This window comes from Tiliqua scincoides, chromosome 1, assembly GCF_035046505.1.
Source record: "Tiliqua scincoides isolate rTilSci1 chromosome 1, rTilSci1.hap2, whole genome shotgun sequence".
Classification (NCBI taxonomy): Eukaryota; Metazoa; Chordata; class Lepidosauria; order Squamata; family Scincidae; genus Tiliqua; species Tiliqua scincoides.
In genome coordinates, this window is record NC_089821.1 from 66,092,708 (window position 1) to 66,108,451 (window position 15,744).

Sequence of the window (15,744 nt, forward strand, 5' to 3'; positions counted from 1 at the left end):
ATCCAGAGGTTGAATCCAGCTGTGCTGGCCCAAGGTAAGTTTGGAGGTGGGCTGCTGGTGTGGGGGTCTGGGGAGGGGCATTTCAGGAACATTCTAGGGTGGGGGAAGGCAGGTAGTGGGAAACAGCGAGAGGACCAGACCTGGGAGGAGGGTGGGATCAGGATCCAACACTTAGGCTGGATCCTAATTCCCTCCCAAGCAGCCCAGCCTTACTCCAGGCCGCTTGAATTTGCGCCACAGATTTAGGTGATGCAGATCCAAGTAGCCCCAAGTAGCTGTTGCGTGACATGGGGTAAGGGGAATGAATTCCTCTTACTCCAAATTGTGCTGCAACTTGGCCCAACCCTGCTCTGGATGCAGTGCAGGCCAGCCTGCCTGCCTGCTCCGAATCAGGTTAGGATTGGGCTGCCCAAATGTTACATCACCCTGTTCGTGTCAGGAATGGTACTTTGGTAAATGGTTGCACCAAGACGAAAGTTCTGAGGTGACAGATTTGATGACATATGTCAACTGTTGTGGTATAACAATATATGCATAATTGGTATAGAGAAGACAGAGTGGATGGTGGGATAGATAGTTTCCTGACTTTTGTGCCTGTGGTTAGATAAAGGTTTTTAAGAGAGTTCAAGGTAGTATAATGGAGCAACGATTGCTTGAAATCTGCAAGATTGTAATTTTTCACATCTGCAAAACAGATGAAAGAGCCCCCTAAATTCAGAACTTGCATTTGGTAACTTACATTGTACAATGGCTCTCTTCCATGTGCTGTCTTGCACTAACAACATTCACAAATGACGCATTAGAAATTAAGCATTCCGAATGTCACTTGTGAAAGCACCCTGTGAGTCTATAAATACAGTGGTTTCTGCTAGCTGGTGTACATCTTTCAGCCAACCGGTAAGTCTGACTGACAATCTCAGTAATGCACGTCCCCCTTTCCCTAGTAATGCTGCTAAGTCTAGCAGTGTCGTAGCAGAGCTCAGTGGAAGCAGCCACTCCCTGAAACAAAGATTTGAAAATCTCTTTGATTGTCACAGGAGATTATGGCTTCACTGCTTCCAGAAAGGGAATATGCCGGTGGGCCATGACCCCATCTGCACCAGCTTCTGTGAGGGGCTCTTGGATGGAGACAGGATGTCCGAGGCAGGGTGGGGCTCTCCTTTCTGGATGCTGCAGTACTGAACCGCTCTGAGGAAGAGCTGCCTGTCCCCCATTCTCTGCTTTAGCACCATCTATGATTGAGTTGCGTATAATCCTGAGGATTATGGCTCTGGCCCACGCCCTCACCCCACTCCCCCCTCCGTTCACTTTCCGTTAATATTCTGGAGATATTCAACAATAAAAACCCTGAAAATCCCCAAAGCGTCTAAACCTCCCAGGAAGAGAATCACTTGTTACTAAAAAAAAAACACACCCTGGCACTAGCACCAGCTGCCTCCAGCCCCATACTATGCTCTCTGGGATGGGGGGGCCTTAGCAGCCATGGGCAACTGCACCAAAACCCCAGGCAGGCGTCTCTCCAAGGTAGGGGGAAGAGGATGGAGGGGAGGGTGGCCCTTTTCATCCCTTCCTCTTCATGTCTTTGTGTTAGGCCTGTTGTGTTTCTGTCTGTGGCTGGTTCTTCATGTGTCCGCTCTGTGCTCTGCTCGCTTCTCAGGGTCTGTGCTTTGATCCCTGTTAGCAGCTGAAGCCCCAGGCAGGCCCGAAGTTCTCTTGGGACCCCCAGAAAGAAGTCTTCACGTGGGGGTTGCTTATATCCAGCTCCAGCTTATATCCAGATAAGGGTGTGGTCCCTGTGGTACCACACCCTTATCTACCCAAACTCAGTTTAATGCAGAGAAATTTAATCTGGGGGGGGGGATACAATGTTTTATTTGGGGCCCTTTCCTTCTCCCTTCAAATGCAAATTTGGCTCCTGCCCCCCTTTATCTCCCTCTGACTCCTGGTCCCCCCTTCTTTTTGCTCCCTGACTCCCTTTTTAATCCTTGGCCCAGGTACAATGTGCTCCCTGTACTCCCTCTCAGAGGCCTGGGTTAACAGGACACTGAGGCATCATCCCCAGTCCCCGTTTGATGCAGGTTCCAAGGGACCAGATTATGCGAATGTGGCCAGGTGTGTTCCTTAGCTCAGTGTATGCCAAAGATTCCTTCCCCCGCCCCAGTCTAGCGTTTGTCCTTAGAGAAGTACCCAAATTCTCCTCACGCTGCTGGCATCCAAATGAGAACCAATGTCACTCAGTGTGCCCCTTCCCTCATCCTCTGATGTGTTGTAGGAGGTCTGTATTTGGGCTGGTTATATTGAGATACAACCTGGCCGGGAGGGGGGGGGGAATCACCACATGCCAGGAAATACAAGTTCTGTGGGATCTCATCACTACTATTTATAAATTGCCCTTATGCCTACGTGTTCTTAAGAGTCCCTCAACCTGGGAGGACCTCTATATATATTGGTACCAAAACATAAGCAGAGAAGGGGCAAGGATCTGTATTGGTGCCTGTTTGCATGTGTGCTGTCTGCATTTTAAGTCAGGGTAAATCATCAAAAGGGTAGAGATGTTACAGTACAATAATACACGTTGGGGACAGATAGAGATGGAAATAATATGCCGTCCCATTGAAGTAAACAAAGAGTCTGAATATGCATTGAATACGTGCAGTTATTCTAAGATATGCCCCTTCATGTTCTGAATAGTGAAACTATACAGAATCAGATCAAAGTGCTGTTAGCCCTAGAACCAAGATAGTCAATTGTAATGGAACTTGTATCTCCATTTAGTCCTCCAGGCAGTGATTTAGGTCCCACCAAGCCAGCCATAATGTAAAGAGGAGAGAGTAGGAAGACTGGTTCTAACCTCCACCACAATCGTCACTGTAGTGACCTTTCAGATATTTCAATATTCTTGCCTGTTACTGCATTCGAACCAGAAGATGTGGTATGTCTATCAGCTGTTAGCTGTGGGGTTCAACATGTAAGGTGGGCTGGCATTGGGGAAAATGCATTTCTAAAGTGCAAGTGTGTATGCATGGGGCTAGTTAGACTGCATCAGTAGTCCTTCTGTGACCATCTTTCTGAGGCAGGTGGAATGTGGAGGGCAGGGAAGTCCAGATTCTATGGAATTTATAAGCACCAGGACTCATTTCAGACTCATTTGTGCATGTGACGCATGTACGTATTTATATGTTGAGAACTTTGGGATATTATTAGAGGCAGCTTTTAAAGTGGTCTCTTGCTTGTATATCAAAAGCAATTGCTCCTAGTTTCCCTCCCAGTGACCGTTGCAGTGTCTTCCTGGTGTTTCCTTTTAGACTGCCCATCCTTCAGAGAGAGGGAAACAGCTTCACGTGTGCTAGGCAAAATGCTTTGCAAAGTTTTCTTGTTGAAAAGCAGTAGGTAGGTATGTCTGTTGGAACCAATATCTATATCAATACTGGCATTTTCTTCTTCTTTCTCTCCATCAGGAATCTTGTTTGTATCATTGTCCAAATGCTCTATGTGTCAGAGCTATGAAACACTGGTGAAAGGGAGAAGAAACTGACGGTTGCTCTTGTACATGGTTGTGCAAGAAAGACAGTTCCAAGCTCTATACATATGCCGTGTGTATGTGTGTGTGTGTGTGTCCATCCATCCTTCAACGCTTTGCCCGCACAACATTTCTGATACAGCTTGTGGGCTCCCATGGCTGCTACTTGCCTGAGGAGAAAAGTCCCTATTGATACCAATGGTTTCCTCTCAAATAAAAAAGGGCAGTCTGGCTCAAGACCATGGTGGGAAAAAGGGATTAAAGTCCCCCCCCAGTGGCATAGCTAAGGGGGTAGCAGTTGCACTGGGCATCAAGCTTTGGGGGGGCAACAAACTGACCTTGACACTAGTGACCAAAATTGTGAAAATCTTGGTATGTATGAATAATACCATCATGTTATATATCATTGGAAAGGTAATTTAATGCAGAATGCAGTGAAACAAACTGCACTGGAATATCTGTTTTCTATCAAACGTTATGGCCAATTAACCAGAAAATGAAAACACAACTGCTTTGTGGAACAAAAAGTGGATTTGCTTAACTCCAAACTGACCTATGAGACTGTTTGTTCTGAGTGCCATTGAGATGTTATTATGTTACAGCATTGAACCAATAACTTTTTTATTTAATTAATTAAATTTGATATTGTCATGCAAGGGGGACTACAAAATGTTCCTTGACCCCAGGTTGTAGATAGATACCTTAGCTATACCATCCACTGCAGAGCAAGTGGGTGGTGAGCTGCTGGGGGGAGAAGGTGGGTTCCTCCCAATTTTCACTTTTTAAAAAGCCTGTGTGTGATGTCACTTCTGGTTGTGACATCACTTCCGGAGTAACATTTTGAACTTGGCACCAGGCTACACGATCATTAGCTACGCCACTGAGTCCCCCTCCTTCATTGAGGTCTTGATCCAGACTGGGTTCCATGGGTGGTATTTACTGAATAAAAAACAAGCTCCTCAGCATCACAACAGACATGTTTTTTGGCCCCAAGAGAGGCAGGTAACCTGAGTGTACACTGTATTAGTGCATGTAGCCAATTATTGGGGCATACAGTATATTTTACTGTTTTATATATTGACTGTTATGTGCAATTTTAATGTGTATCTTTTGTCACAAGATTTGTATGGATGCTGTGACAATAGGCATGTGACATTACAATCATCTTAACATAGATGTGTACCTGCCCTTCAGAATGCATTAATGTGCATTGACTGTTGCAGCTAGTGTTTATGGTTTGTTGACTCACTGGAGAGTTGAAAACTAATTAACATCAAATGAGTAGTGGTGTTAGGCCATGGAGATAAATTTATCGATAAAAATGTGGGCTTTTCTAGGAGCCTGGTACTGTTTCCATAGCACCTGCCTGGTACTCAGTTGAGTTCTTCCCTCATTTTCCATTACCAGTTTCTCTACTTCCTTAGATTTCCCATGGGCCAGGGCCTTACGCACACAGTCCTGATAGGTAAGCAGTCAAGCTCTCTAACTATACTTAGCTAATTGTAAGCTATGCTGCAGGAAAATAAACAGCCCCCAGAGGCTCCTGGCTCTCCAGCCTCCACCAGCAACGACTTGGATGAGATGATAGATGGCTCACAGTATCCATCACTGCAGAATTACTCTGTGCTGCATGGTTTGGTGGGGCCAGCCTGCATCTTCTTGCGCCAGAGCATCGCTATCACACAGATCGTACGTACCGCACTTCCATCATCATGCTATCTATAATGCACATCAAAATATCAGCTGCCGCCACCACCCAGATTGTATGTCCTATGCTTCTGTCCTACCACTGAGCTACTCGTGTGCCTTTGGTCCCTAAGCATAACCCCACACTGGAGCATGGCTCAGGTCCGGTTCTTCTGTTACTGTTTCTTCCATATAGATTAACCTCTGTTTAGGAATAAGTAGCGTGTACACTGCGGCACATCATGTTCAACATGAGTGTTTTTTTTTCCTGACACTGGCATCCTGATTTGGCAGCTGATACGTGCAATGGTTTTTAATTCCATGTACTTTTGGAAGAAATAAAAAGTTCACGCCACAGGTTGTGTATTACAGTGTTCACACCTTTTTCTGCAGAGACTGACTAGTGAAATGGTTCTTTTATCAAAGCTATTTCCCACAGGGTAATAGACCTACAAAATAAGGGACATGAATTAATGATTTTTATGATGTTTATTAATATATACTGCTTTACCGGATTCAGAGATTTTCATATACATTAGCTCACTGTGATCCTTACAACAATGCTGTAAGTTAGGTCAGTATTATTATTTTTGTGTTATAAGCAGTAGCATAGCTAGAGCAGTGCAAAATGTCAAGTAGTGCAGGATCCCGAACACAGGCATCCCTTCCCACTCCCTCTCTAATGTGAGAGTCTAAAGCCATTCAGGCAGCAACAGCAACATGCAGCTATTGCTGCCTGAATGGCTCTGAGGGCGAGTGGGAGGGCTGCTTACACTTGCATTCCGTAGCCTGCACTACTTACCATTTTGCACCAATCTAGCTATGCTACTGATTATAGGTGGTGGGTAGACAGTAGTTTGTCTTAAATCCACCTACTGAGTTCATGGCAGAGGCAAGATTCTGTTCATCAGGAAGTCCCCAGTTCTTGGGGAATCACTCTCCTAACTATTATGTAACACCAACTTTTGGCTAGCAGGCACACACATCCAGCTTAACACCAGAGATCTTCAAGTACTAGGACATTCTCTCTCTCTCTCTCTCTCACACACACACACACACACACTTTTGTCTCTCTGCAGAGACTTTCCTCCAGGAAGGAAATCTGTAGTCATCATACCCTAAAATTATGCTTGCATGGAATCCAATAGTGATGGAGCACAAGGCTGCAATCCTATGCTGATTTACTTGGGAGTAAGCCCAATTATACACAGTGGAACCTACCCCCACATCACAGGCTCAGGCTGCACAAGGAACTTCCTTACAGCTGATTATAGGGCACAGTTTCTGACTGGGAGATCAATAGCAGGAGGCCACAGGAGTGGTTGGGCAGCACAGCAGCCATCATTTTGGTTTTCACCTGCTTCTATTCTTCTTCTTTCCCTAGGACAGAGAACTACGACCAGAGGAGATTGAAGGTAACATTACCAGTACTATCACATCTTTTTCCTCACAGACCAAGGCTGGGTCCCAGGGCAGCTTTTGGAACCATTTCACCAGAAGGAAACTAACATGCTCTCATTCTTCCAGCATGGCTTGGTTCATTAGAAGCTCCAGAGATCTAAGAGCATGACCATGCAGGGCTTCGTGCCCTTCCCAAGGCAATGATGATTTGGTCCGGTGCATCCTTATAATGTGTACATGATCCATGCTACTTCCTTAGCAGTCCACAGAACAGACTGGAGGAATTAGTGTGGTTTGGACCACCGAAGAAGAAAATACACACAAAATCCCACACAATGTGGTGCCAAATGCAGGGGAGGGCACCAGGATGCAGGTCTCTTGTTGTCTTGTGTGCTCCCTGGGGCATCCAGTGAACCACTATGAGATAGAGGAAGCTGGACTAGATGGGCCTATGGCCTGATCCAACAGGGCTGTTCTTATGTTCTCTTCCTGAGCACAGCTTCCTGCACATCTGGTTTTGCTCTGAAGTGTCAAATTGTGATACTCCCATGCAAGTGTGTTTTCAGGTCAGCAAGGCAACAGGGCTGAAACTAAGCATCTTTGGCTTAAATATGTCAAACAGCACCACTTTGTGCTGATGAGATGTAGACACTGCAGGCTGATGAGTTTCAGCTGCCACAGTCTGGGACTGGCTAAGTATAAATCCTGCTCTGCTTGGCTTACACCTTTTAGGTAACCTCCTGAGCCATTTCTTGCTCTTTTGCCTGAGCAGTGTTGAGGGTGAGCTTGTTTACTCAGCTTCCTTGCTCCAATTCAATGTTCAGCCTTACCAGTTTGTCCTGGTTTTCCCATGCTTTGCTCCTTGGCCTGTCACCCTATCAGGAGGGCAGTCAGATGTCATCCCCTTCACTTCATGTACTCAGCCCTGTTATAAAGTTCCCATTGGGCTAACTTTCTGCATCCTGGCACCATGTGCCTCTGTTTCTAACCATGGCCGCTATTGTACAGGACCAGAGCTCTGATGCAGCTCCAACATGAGACAGAAGTGTTACTGATGATGAAATGCAAGCATGTCACCTGCTATGTAGCAAGTATGACATATTGTAAGCTATTGTCAAGCCTTCCCTTTACATGGTGCCTGCAAGATACAGCTGGAGTACCTGATTTGCTAGATGAACTAGTTAACCAGCAAATTTGGAAAAATACTGGCTAAAGTTCTTATTGCATCTTGTGTGCTTCCAGAGCTAAAGGAGGCCTTCCGAGAGTTTGACAAAGACCGTGATGGCTACATCAGTTACAAGGATCTGGGAGAATGTATGCGAACCATGGGTTACATGCCCACTGAGATGGAGCTCATTGAACTGTCTCAGCAGATTAGTAGGTATCTAGTATTACCAAGTCAACTAGTGCCTCAAGCAACTTGAGAATGATGCATGCCACACTGGCAATTGCTACAGCTGAGGAATGACACTGGAGGTTGGCCTGGTCAGGAATGAGGCTGTACCGACCCCTGACCCTCAGCACTAGTGGCAATGGTAGTAGCACATAATGCAGCGTGGGGGAGGGATGGGCAGGAGAGGGCATGATGTGGGGCTCAGGGGAGGTTTTGCTCCAGGGACCCCAGCAGTCTCTTGCCAGTGCTGCCTAAGCCTAGTAATGCTCTATTCATTGCATCCAGTACCTGCTCTTTCTTCCTCTCCCTTTGCCTACCATTGCTGGAATTCTGTGATACCAAGAATTAATGCTGGCTGCCCCTCCATCCTCTTTTGCTGATGTAAATCCCCATCCAACTTTCTGACCTTCATGGAACCTTAGGACTGTGGCAGCCACACTGTATCCAGTGCTTAATTCCTAAAAGAATTTGAGAAGCACTGTCCTCTGAGCTGGAGGCTGTTCCCCTTGAAACTTGGTGCATGAAAAATGTGCTCCATCCCTGCTCAAGACCACTTTCATTTATTCTTCTTAAATTCCAAAACTGACAGTGAAAACAGATGATGGGGCTGAGCCTTAGTGAGTCCTGACTTCTCCCATCTCATCAGGACTTGTTCATTCTCTGGTAGGAGGAAATGGGTTTTCATAGCTGTTGGATCTATTTTAGCATGCAAACAAAGACTAAAGAACATTTCCTGGATAGCTTCCCTTTTTAGAGGGAATAAATATGGGTGGAGGGGCAATGCTGAGTCATAAAATAATAAAACATAAGCGTTTAGATTTGCTGTAATGACATTCAGTCTATGCAACAGATAAAAAGAGACCTCAGTTTGTGGTTGTGATTTACCCCATGTTCTAATACTTAATTGGAACTGTCTTCTCTTTATCTGCAGCAGGTGGTAAGGTGGATTTTGATGATTTTGTGGAACTGATGGGCCCCAAGATGCTGGCAGAGACAGCAGACATGATTGGGGTGAAAGAACTGCGGGATGCCTTCCGGGAGGTGAGAGCCATACTCATGGGGACCAGGGAAGGCAGCACCAGTGCATGCATGTGGGGAGGGGAGGGATCACTGAGGAGCCCTCTAGCATTTTCCTCTCCAGTCATATTACCTGTTAATATAAACAGGTGTGTGATGTTTTAATTAAATCCATACATGCTACTTAAGGCATTTTGATGCTCATCTACCTTGGCCGTTATGCATTTGGGAAGGCCAGAAATGATAGCCACGAAAGTAGATGGATTTACAATTGCGGTTCAATCAAATATTTGTGTTGCCTCTGGTTCATTTTTAGTTTTCCACCCACTGTTTTATCCTTAGAGTTGTACAGGTCTAGGAATGTCTTTTGACATACTTTAACCTTGCAACTCCTGTACAGGTGTGTGTGGGGGGGAGAGATTGTACTGACATGTCAGTTGTACTGATGTTGATTTTATCTTCACCTCATTCTGCTCTCTGGTAAAACCAACAAGTTTAGGTGAAAGCTTTAGCAGTTTCATTGATGCTGAGAAATCTTCAACTGTCCACCATTGTCAGAGTCAAGAGAGTGTCTGCTAGTGTCCACATGCTGATCCAGGGCAGTAGTGCCTAGTGGTTAGCACTCTTACTCCTTCCCACTCCCTTTTCTCCTTTGGGAAGATTCCCAAGTGACTATTAAAGTAGTTTAAATGTATATAAGAGTTCAGCCTTTGACACGCAATCTGATTTCATGTAGCTACCGAAATGTCTGTTGCAAGAAGCTTCACTGGTTAGACCGGGTCTAAACTTCAGTAAGTCCGAAAAAATTCCATTGCCACTTCTTATTTCTGCACTCAGTGCAAGACCAGTGATAATGTTCTTTAAAGTCAGGGAGGTGCAGTAGGACAGGAGAGCAGAGAAGCATGAATGTGGCATAAATCTAAACAGAGTGCTGAGATAGTTTTTATTTCTTTTTAGTTTGACACAAATGGTGATGGGCAGATAAGTATAGCTGAGCTTCGGGAAGCTATGCGCAAGCTCTTGGGACAACAGCTGAACTATCGTGAAGTGGATGAGATCCTTAAGGATGTTGATCTGAATGGGGATGGTCTTGTTGACTTTGAAGGTACCAGTGTACAATTTTTGGTCTTTCCCAAAAGAGGATGGGAGGATTAAGGGCTCAATACTATCCAATTTTCTAGCACCAGTGTAGCCACAATGCAGCCAAAAGGAAAGAGAACAAATGTTCCCATACCTTAAGAGGGCCTCTGTGCCTGCCTCCCCACAGCAGGATGCAGTGCATGCCCCATTGGCATGGCTGCACTGGCACTGGAAAATTGGATAGGATTAGGCCCTGAGTCTGAGGAATACCTGGGATTTGGATTTTGGGAGGGATTGGGGTCTAGAAAAGGGAAAGAAAAGAGGAAGAGTCAAGACTGAGTCAAGACTCAGATATTATTTTCCCATTTGGAAGACATCTTGGAGAAGGTGATAATGAAGGTGAAGCTTGGAAGTCAGAATTCCTAGGTTTTCTTCTAAACCTCCAAAATGCCCTCAGGATGATCCTATATGCAGTGGTCTTCAACCTTTTTCATGTCACAACTCCTGTAAATAGTCTGGGGACCCACCATCAATGCTGCCCCTTGCCCCTATTCCACAATCCCAGCATTGTTCACTGCAACCAAATATTCTCATTAGAGAGAGCAGAAAAAGTTACCATGAATCCTGGCACTAGTGAAAGCTATTGTAGCACAGTTGCTAAGACCTGAGCAGAACTGGGACACAGTCTCCAAGTACCTGAAGGGGTACACCAGATGCCTCCTCCTTTACCTGGTGGTGCTCTAGTCCAGTGGTCTTCAACCTATTTCATTTCTGTAAGTTGCTGTAACCCCACTACTGAGGTTTCACAATCCTAAGGTTGAAGAACACTCCTAAATTGCAAGTACTCGCACATGGGATCCTTTCAGTGGAGGATGTCCCCAAATAGCAGAGGCAGGTGTTGCTTCTCACTACTGTGGTATCTCCAGATGCAAGACATCACCTTTTGGCAAACCATTTTCTCATATGAGGGAAAGTAATGGTGAAACCATATGAGTATCCCTAGAATGAGATATAAATCTGCATGTGGTGAACTTAGTTTCTTGCAGAAGAAGCTGGCTTTGCCCCCCCCCCATGCTATTGCCTGCTGCAGTCCATTTACTTTGCTCAATAGTAGAATTTAAGGGAGTCATTGAAAACAATCCTTACAGTCTGCCCAGGGTTCTCTTTCTTGATCACGAAGCACAGTGGAATGTGAAGTGGGAAATTAGAAATTGACTTCAATAGGCAAGTAGGGAGGTAGACAGACAACCAAAGAAACTCTAGGTTTCTCACCCTCTTCATCTATGTCTCAGGCCTTACATGTGCAATAAGGTAATTGAACTGTTCTTTTTCTAGCTGCTGGGCAGCAGCAGATGGAACACCATCTCCCTCCTTTTCTGTTGTGTTGATGTCTTTGTATCTCCTCCTTACAGAGTTTGTACGGATGATGTCTCGTTGAGAGCAGCTAGTAGCTGCCAGAGGCTGAAGTGCCTTATTGAGAAGAGAAACTTCAAGCTGCCATACACTCCAGCTTATAATAGATGTCACAAGCAAGAGCAAGGGAAATATGCAAGCACTCCCCACACACCCTGCCTGGAGCCAAACAGCCACTCCTAAGATCCAGAGACTGACACCAGCTTCAGAACCTTCAATGATGTCTCGAACAAGACCACAGATTGATAACCCTATCTACTGTTTTAGAAGCAGCCATGACCATATACACCAGACCCTCATGGGCTTGAGATGTCATCACACCTTGTCTCTACTCTGCTTGCTGTAAGACTGACCTCTCACCCCAACAGTTCCTTAAGAAGGGAGTATGTTAACCAGCAAATCTTCTGAACTATTCTGCATGTGTTTATGTGAAACAGTCTAAATGCCTCTATATCTTGCTTTAAGAGAGAGCTGTGCTTCTCCACCTTTTCCTACTTTAAAAGGAGTCTTTGTTCCCTTTTGTGGCCTGAATCTTGTTCCCCGTATTTAGGATATCATTGATAATGATGTCACAAACTTCTGTCCTTCCAAATCACAATGGAGCTGTAGTCAAAAACAAAATATGGCTTGTTTCAAGGGCTGGATGGCTGCTGCCTATTGTTAAGCCAACCTTAATGACTGAGTGGAATACTATGGTGCATGAATGTTAGGAGAGTTACTGGAAGTTGCAGCTATGATCCAGAGGTGCTTTTTGTGGTGGTATAACTGGGAATCTGGAGGGCAAAAATGCCTTTTTTCCCTGTCCCCAGGACCCAGGGACCACTTCTGCTTTGCTTGTCTATACATATGTCATGCTGCTTTATAGATCACCCTACAACTAGTCAAATATGGCACATCTAATTATTGTATATTCCCATTCAGCTCATAAGTCCATAGACCTGTGGTTTACCAGCTTTGCTCCTGGGAATACTGGGGTTCCTTAGAAATTTACCAGGGCCTTCTCAATGAGAAGGTCAGTAATAGCAGGCTACCTTGCCTGAAAGACAGCTTATCCACCACAACCAATTATCCTTTAAATTGCATAGCCAAAGAAAAGCGTTCTGTTTGCTCAAAAGTGCACTCGGAGCTTACACATCGTGTTGGTGAGGCCCAACAGCCTTACAGATGGCATCCTATGGGAAGTGAGAGTGCACCTCGGAAGACTTCCCATAATCCCCTGCAACACACAGGGATGGTATGGCAGATGCAAAGGGGTTCCTTGGCATGGTTAAGTCCATGTGGTCAGGGTTCCCAGAAGCTAGAAAGTCTGAAAACATCTGCCATATATCTGTGCTCCTTCGTTGTGAACTGATCTTTATTTTTCCACTGAAAACCTAACTAGTGGTTACTGCTTTTCTCAACTCCAATTCCTGCTCTAGTTGAGAAAGCGAACATACTCTAAGAAAGATAGTGGCCTCAAGCATTTCTATCTAGTTTCCTCAGGGTGTTCCTGTTATGTTCTTTTTTGCATAGATGGAATATCATGTACATATGGCTGTATCAAAATGTGTTCAAAAAAGCTCAGTAAATCTTGAGTCTACTGTGGATCTAGTTCATGTATATTATTATCCATCATCTATACTAACAGTGAATTCAGATGGCTGAGTGCCTATGCATTTGCATATGAAATAGGCCTCCCACAGAAAAAGAACAATTCTGCATACTTGAGAGGCTCCCACAATAGGCAGAAGTAAAATAAGTTTGTAAAGGAAAACAATTTTTAATTTATGAAAAAAATGCAACAGGCTGATATTGATTGAGTATGCTCAGTAGCCCCCAGCCACAACAAAATGTTGAGGTACTAGTTGGAGAAAAAAGCAACTGAACAGAGGGGTGGAAGAGGGCAGGGAGAAACAATAGAGTCAATTGGACTGCTTGGGGAGATGCAACATTTTGTGGCAAGCCCCTCTTGGTCCACTTCATTGGATGTGACTGTACAATTCTACCATGAAGAACTTTATATTCAATAAATCACTGGAAGACAGATCAATTAACATCAGCTGTGAAAAGATGATTGCCCATTGCTGAAAGTCTGTCTGCATTAGAGCTGCCAATTGAAGAAAACTTGATTCATTAATTGTATGGGTTTTAATGGATTGATCAAGTTATTAAATCTGCATAAATATGTATGGAATACAGCAATTGTTTTGAAGAAAGAAACTCTTTGCTTTTAGATAGTGCATCACCTTGGAAAAGACATCCTTTCCCAAGTGAGAGACAAGGGGAATATGTCTTAGAGAAAAAGGGAGCCTGTCACTTACAATTTTTATAATGGTCCAATCCTATCCAGGGCCAACCTGCATGATGCAGTGGTACAGAAATGTTCTCCATTGCATCCTGCAAGCCACCTGCGGCCCAGGTAGTGGCAGAGACACTTCTTTGAAGAAATGTTTTACTTATCTACTCCCCTGTTTTCTGGGCCCCAGAGGGCCTACTAGATCCATATCAGCTATTTTGCTGATGTAAATCAGGTAGGAATCAGGTAGGAATCAGGAGCCGATGGCCCAGAGCACGAATTCCAGATGCTGCACTGCCAAAATCCACCCTCTGATCATCCAGTCCCCACCCTGATCCTCTCCTGGCCTGCCCCCTCCTCTGACGTACCTACTCCAGTGGTGGTCTACTGCTGCTGGCACAGGGCTCTCTGGCTCCTGTGCCTTTGGTAGTGAGCTGTCCCTTGTTGGAGTGGCTTGTGCAACAGCAGGCCTGGTCTTATGCTGATGGATCACAAGATCCATCATGAGATCTGTCAGTGTAAGACCCTGATAAGACTGAGCTGTTAGTTCTTGCATTTAAAATAATTACATTTTAAAAATATTTGTGGCCTGATTAACTAGGGCACTTATTTACTAAATCAAAAGGATTTTCATTGATTAATCCAGGGGTGCCCAAACCCTGGCCAGGGGGCCACTTGCGGCCCTTGGGGACTCCCAGTCCAGCCCATGGGGAGCCCCCAGATTCCAATGAACCTCTGGCCCTCCAGAGACTTGCTGGAGCCTGTGCTGGCCCACCTGAGGGTCTTAGCGTGAGGGTGACTGTTCAACCTCTTGCATGAGCTGTGGGATGAGGGCTCACTTCACTGCTTGCTGTTTCACATCTGTATTATGATGTGAAGGAAAGTGAAAGAAAGGCTGGCCTTGCTTTATGCAAGGTCTTTTATAGGCCTTAATCTATTCATATAATTTCATTCATATAAGACCTTCATTCATTCATATAAGTTCCATCTCTAGTATATTCATTTATGTAAATTTATGTAAATCTATTTAAATTTGAAATGTAAATTAATTCCATTTTTTCTCGGCCCCCGACACAGTGTCAGAGAGATGATGTGGCCCTCCTGCCAAAAAGTTTGGACACCCCTGGATTAATCTAACCAATTCATTGACTATTGTAGATTGACTAACACACACACCAGTGGTTAATTTCTAGAAGCAGACAATGATGGTTCAGATATGTCTGGAAATAAGATCCTCTGATCTGCAGGATCTGCCATCAATTCCCAAATATGTGTGGTCTGTTGTTGTGAAGTAAATGCTTGCTGCATATGCTTGGAGGAACACATTTTTGATCACCATGTTCTAGGGCTGAGTCTTAGGGAACGCTAGCTCTGATCAGTTACAGATAATACACCAATTTGCACTGTCCAGCTATAGTTAGGAGTTAAACTATATCACTAAAAATGTTGCACTGATAACGTATTTTTTCTGTATTATTATTATTATTATTATTATTATTATTATTAACAGTATTTATATACTGCTTTTCAACTAAAAGTTCACAAAGCGGTTTACAGAGAAAAATCAAATAACTAAATGGCTCCCTGTCCCCAAAAGGGCTCACAATCTAAAAAGATGCAAATGAATACCAGCAGACAGCCACTAGAACAGACAGTGCTGGGGTGAGGTGGGCCAGTTACTCTCCCGCTGCTAAAAAAAGGAGCACCCACTTGAAAAAGTGCCTCTTACCCAATTAGCAGGGGTTTATTGTTGTTTACTATTCTTGCCATGATTTGCATCAGGGCTAATATGAGCTCTGCTATCCTACAGGTAAGCATAGGGGTTATCCCATTTCTCCTTTTTTAATATCCCAAGACACAATAGGAAGTAAAGGCACCCAACATGGATGCAAGCAAGTCTGTAAAAGATTTAGTGAGTCAACAAAAACTGACTCACTGAGTCAGTGTGAGTGAAGTACA

At 44.5% G+C, this 15,744-nt stretch overlaps 1 protein-coding gene across 2 annotated transcripts; it reads left to right on the forward strand.

The window, feature by feature from the left end:
* The first annotated feature begins 1,482 nt into the window (after positions 1-1,482).
* LOC136660334 (calcium-binding protein 2-like) lies at positions 1,483-11,535 on the forward strand. Of its 2 annotated transcripts, XM_066637464.1 has the most exons (7): positions 1,483-1,524; positions 5,039-5,209; positions 6,591-6,621; positions 7,850-7,984; positions 8,932-9,041; positions 9,975-10,122; positions 11,510-11,535. In XM_066637464.1, the coding sequence occupies exons 1-7, from the start codon at positions 1,483-1,485 to the stop codon at positions 11,533-11,535; spliced, it is 663 nt and encodes a 220-aa protein (XP_066493561.1). The 2 variants fall into 2 exon arrangements, with proteins under 2 accessions (XP_066493561.1, XP_066493569.1); XM_066637472.1 differs by lacking the exon at positions 5,039-5,209 and having other exon boundaries at positions 7,850-8,005.
* Positions 11,536-15,744: the final 4,209 nt, after the last annotated feature.

Bases quoted from the DNA above. Each gene is read 5' to 3' on its own strand.
- LOC136660334 (XM_066637464.1), top strand. From the start codon at position 1,483: ATGGGCAACTGCACCAAAACCCCAGGCAGGCGTCTCTCCAAG. The intron at 7,985-8,931 runs GTAGGTATCTAG...CTTTATCTGCAG, and splicing joins TGAACTGTCTCAGCAGATTA to CAGGTGGTAAGGTGGATTTT. The intron at 9,042-9,974 runs GTGAGAGCCATA...ATTTCTTTTTAG, and splicing joins TGCGGGATGCCTTCCGGGAG to TTTGACACAAATGGTGATGG.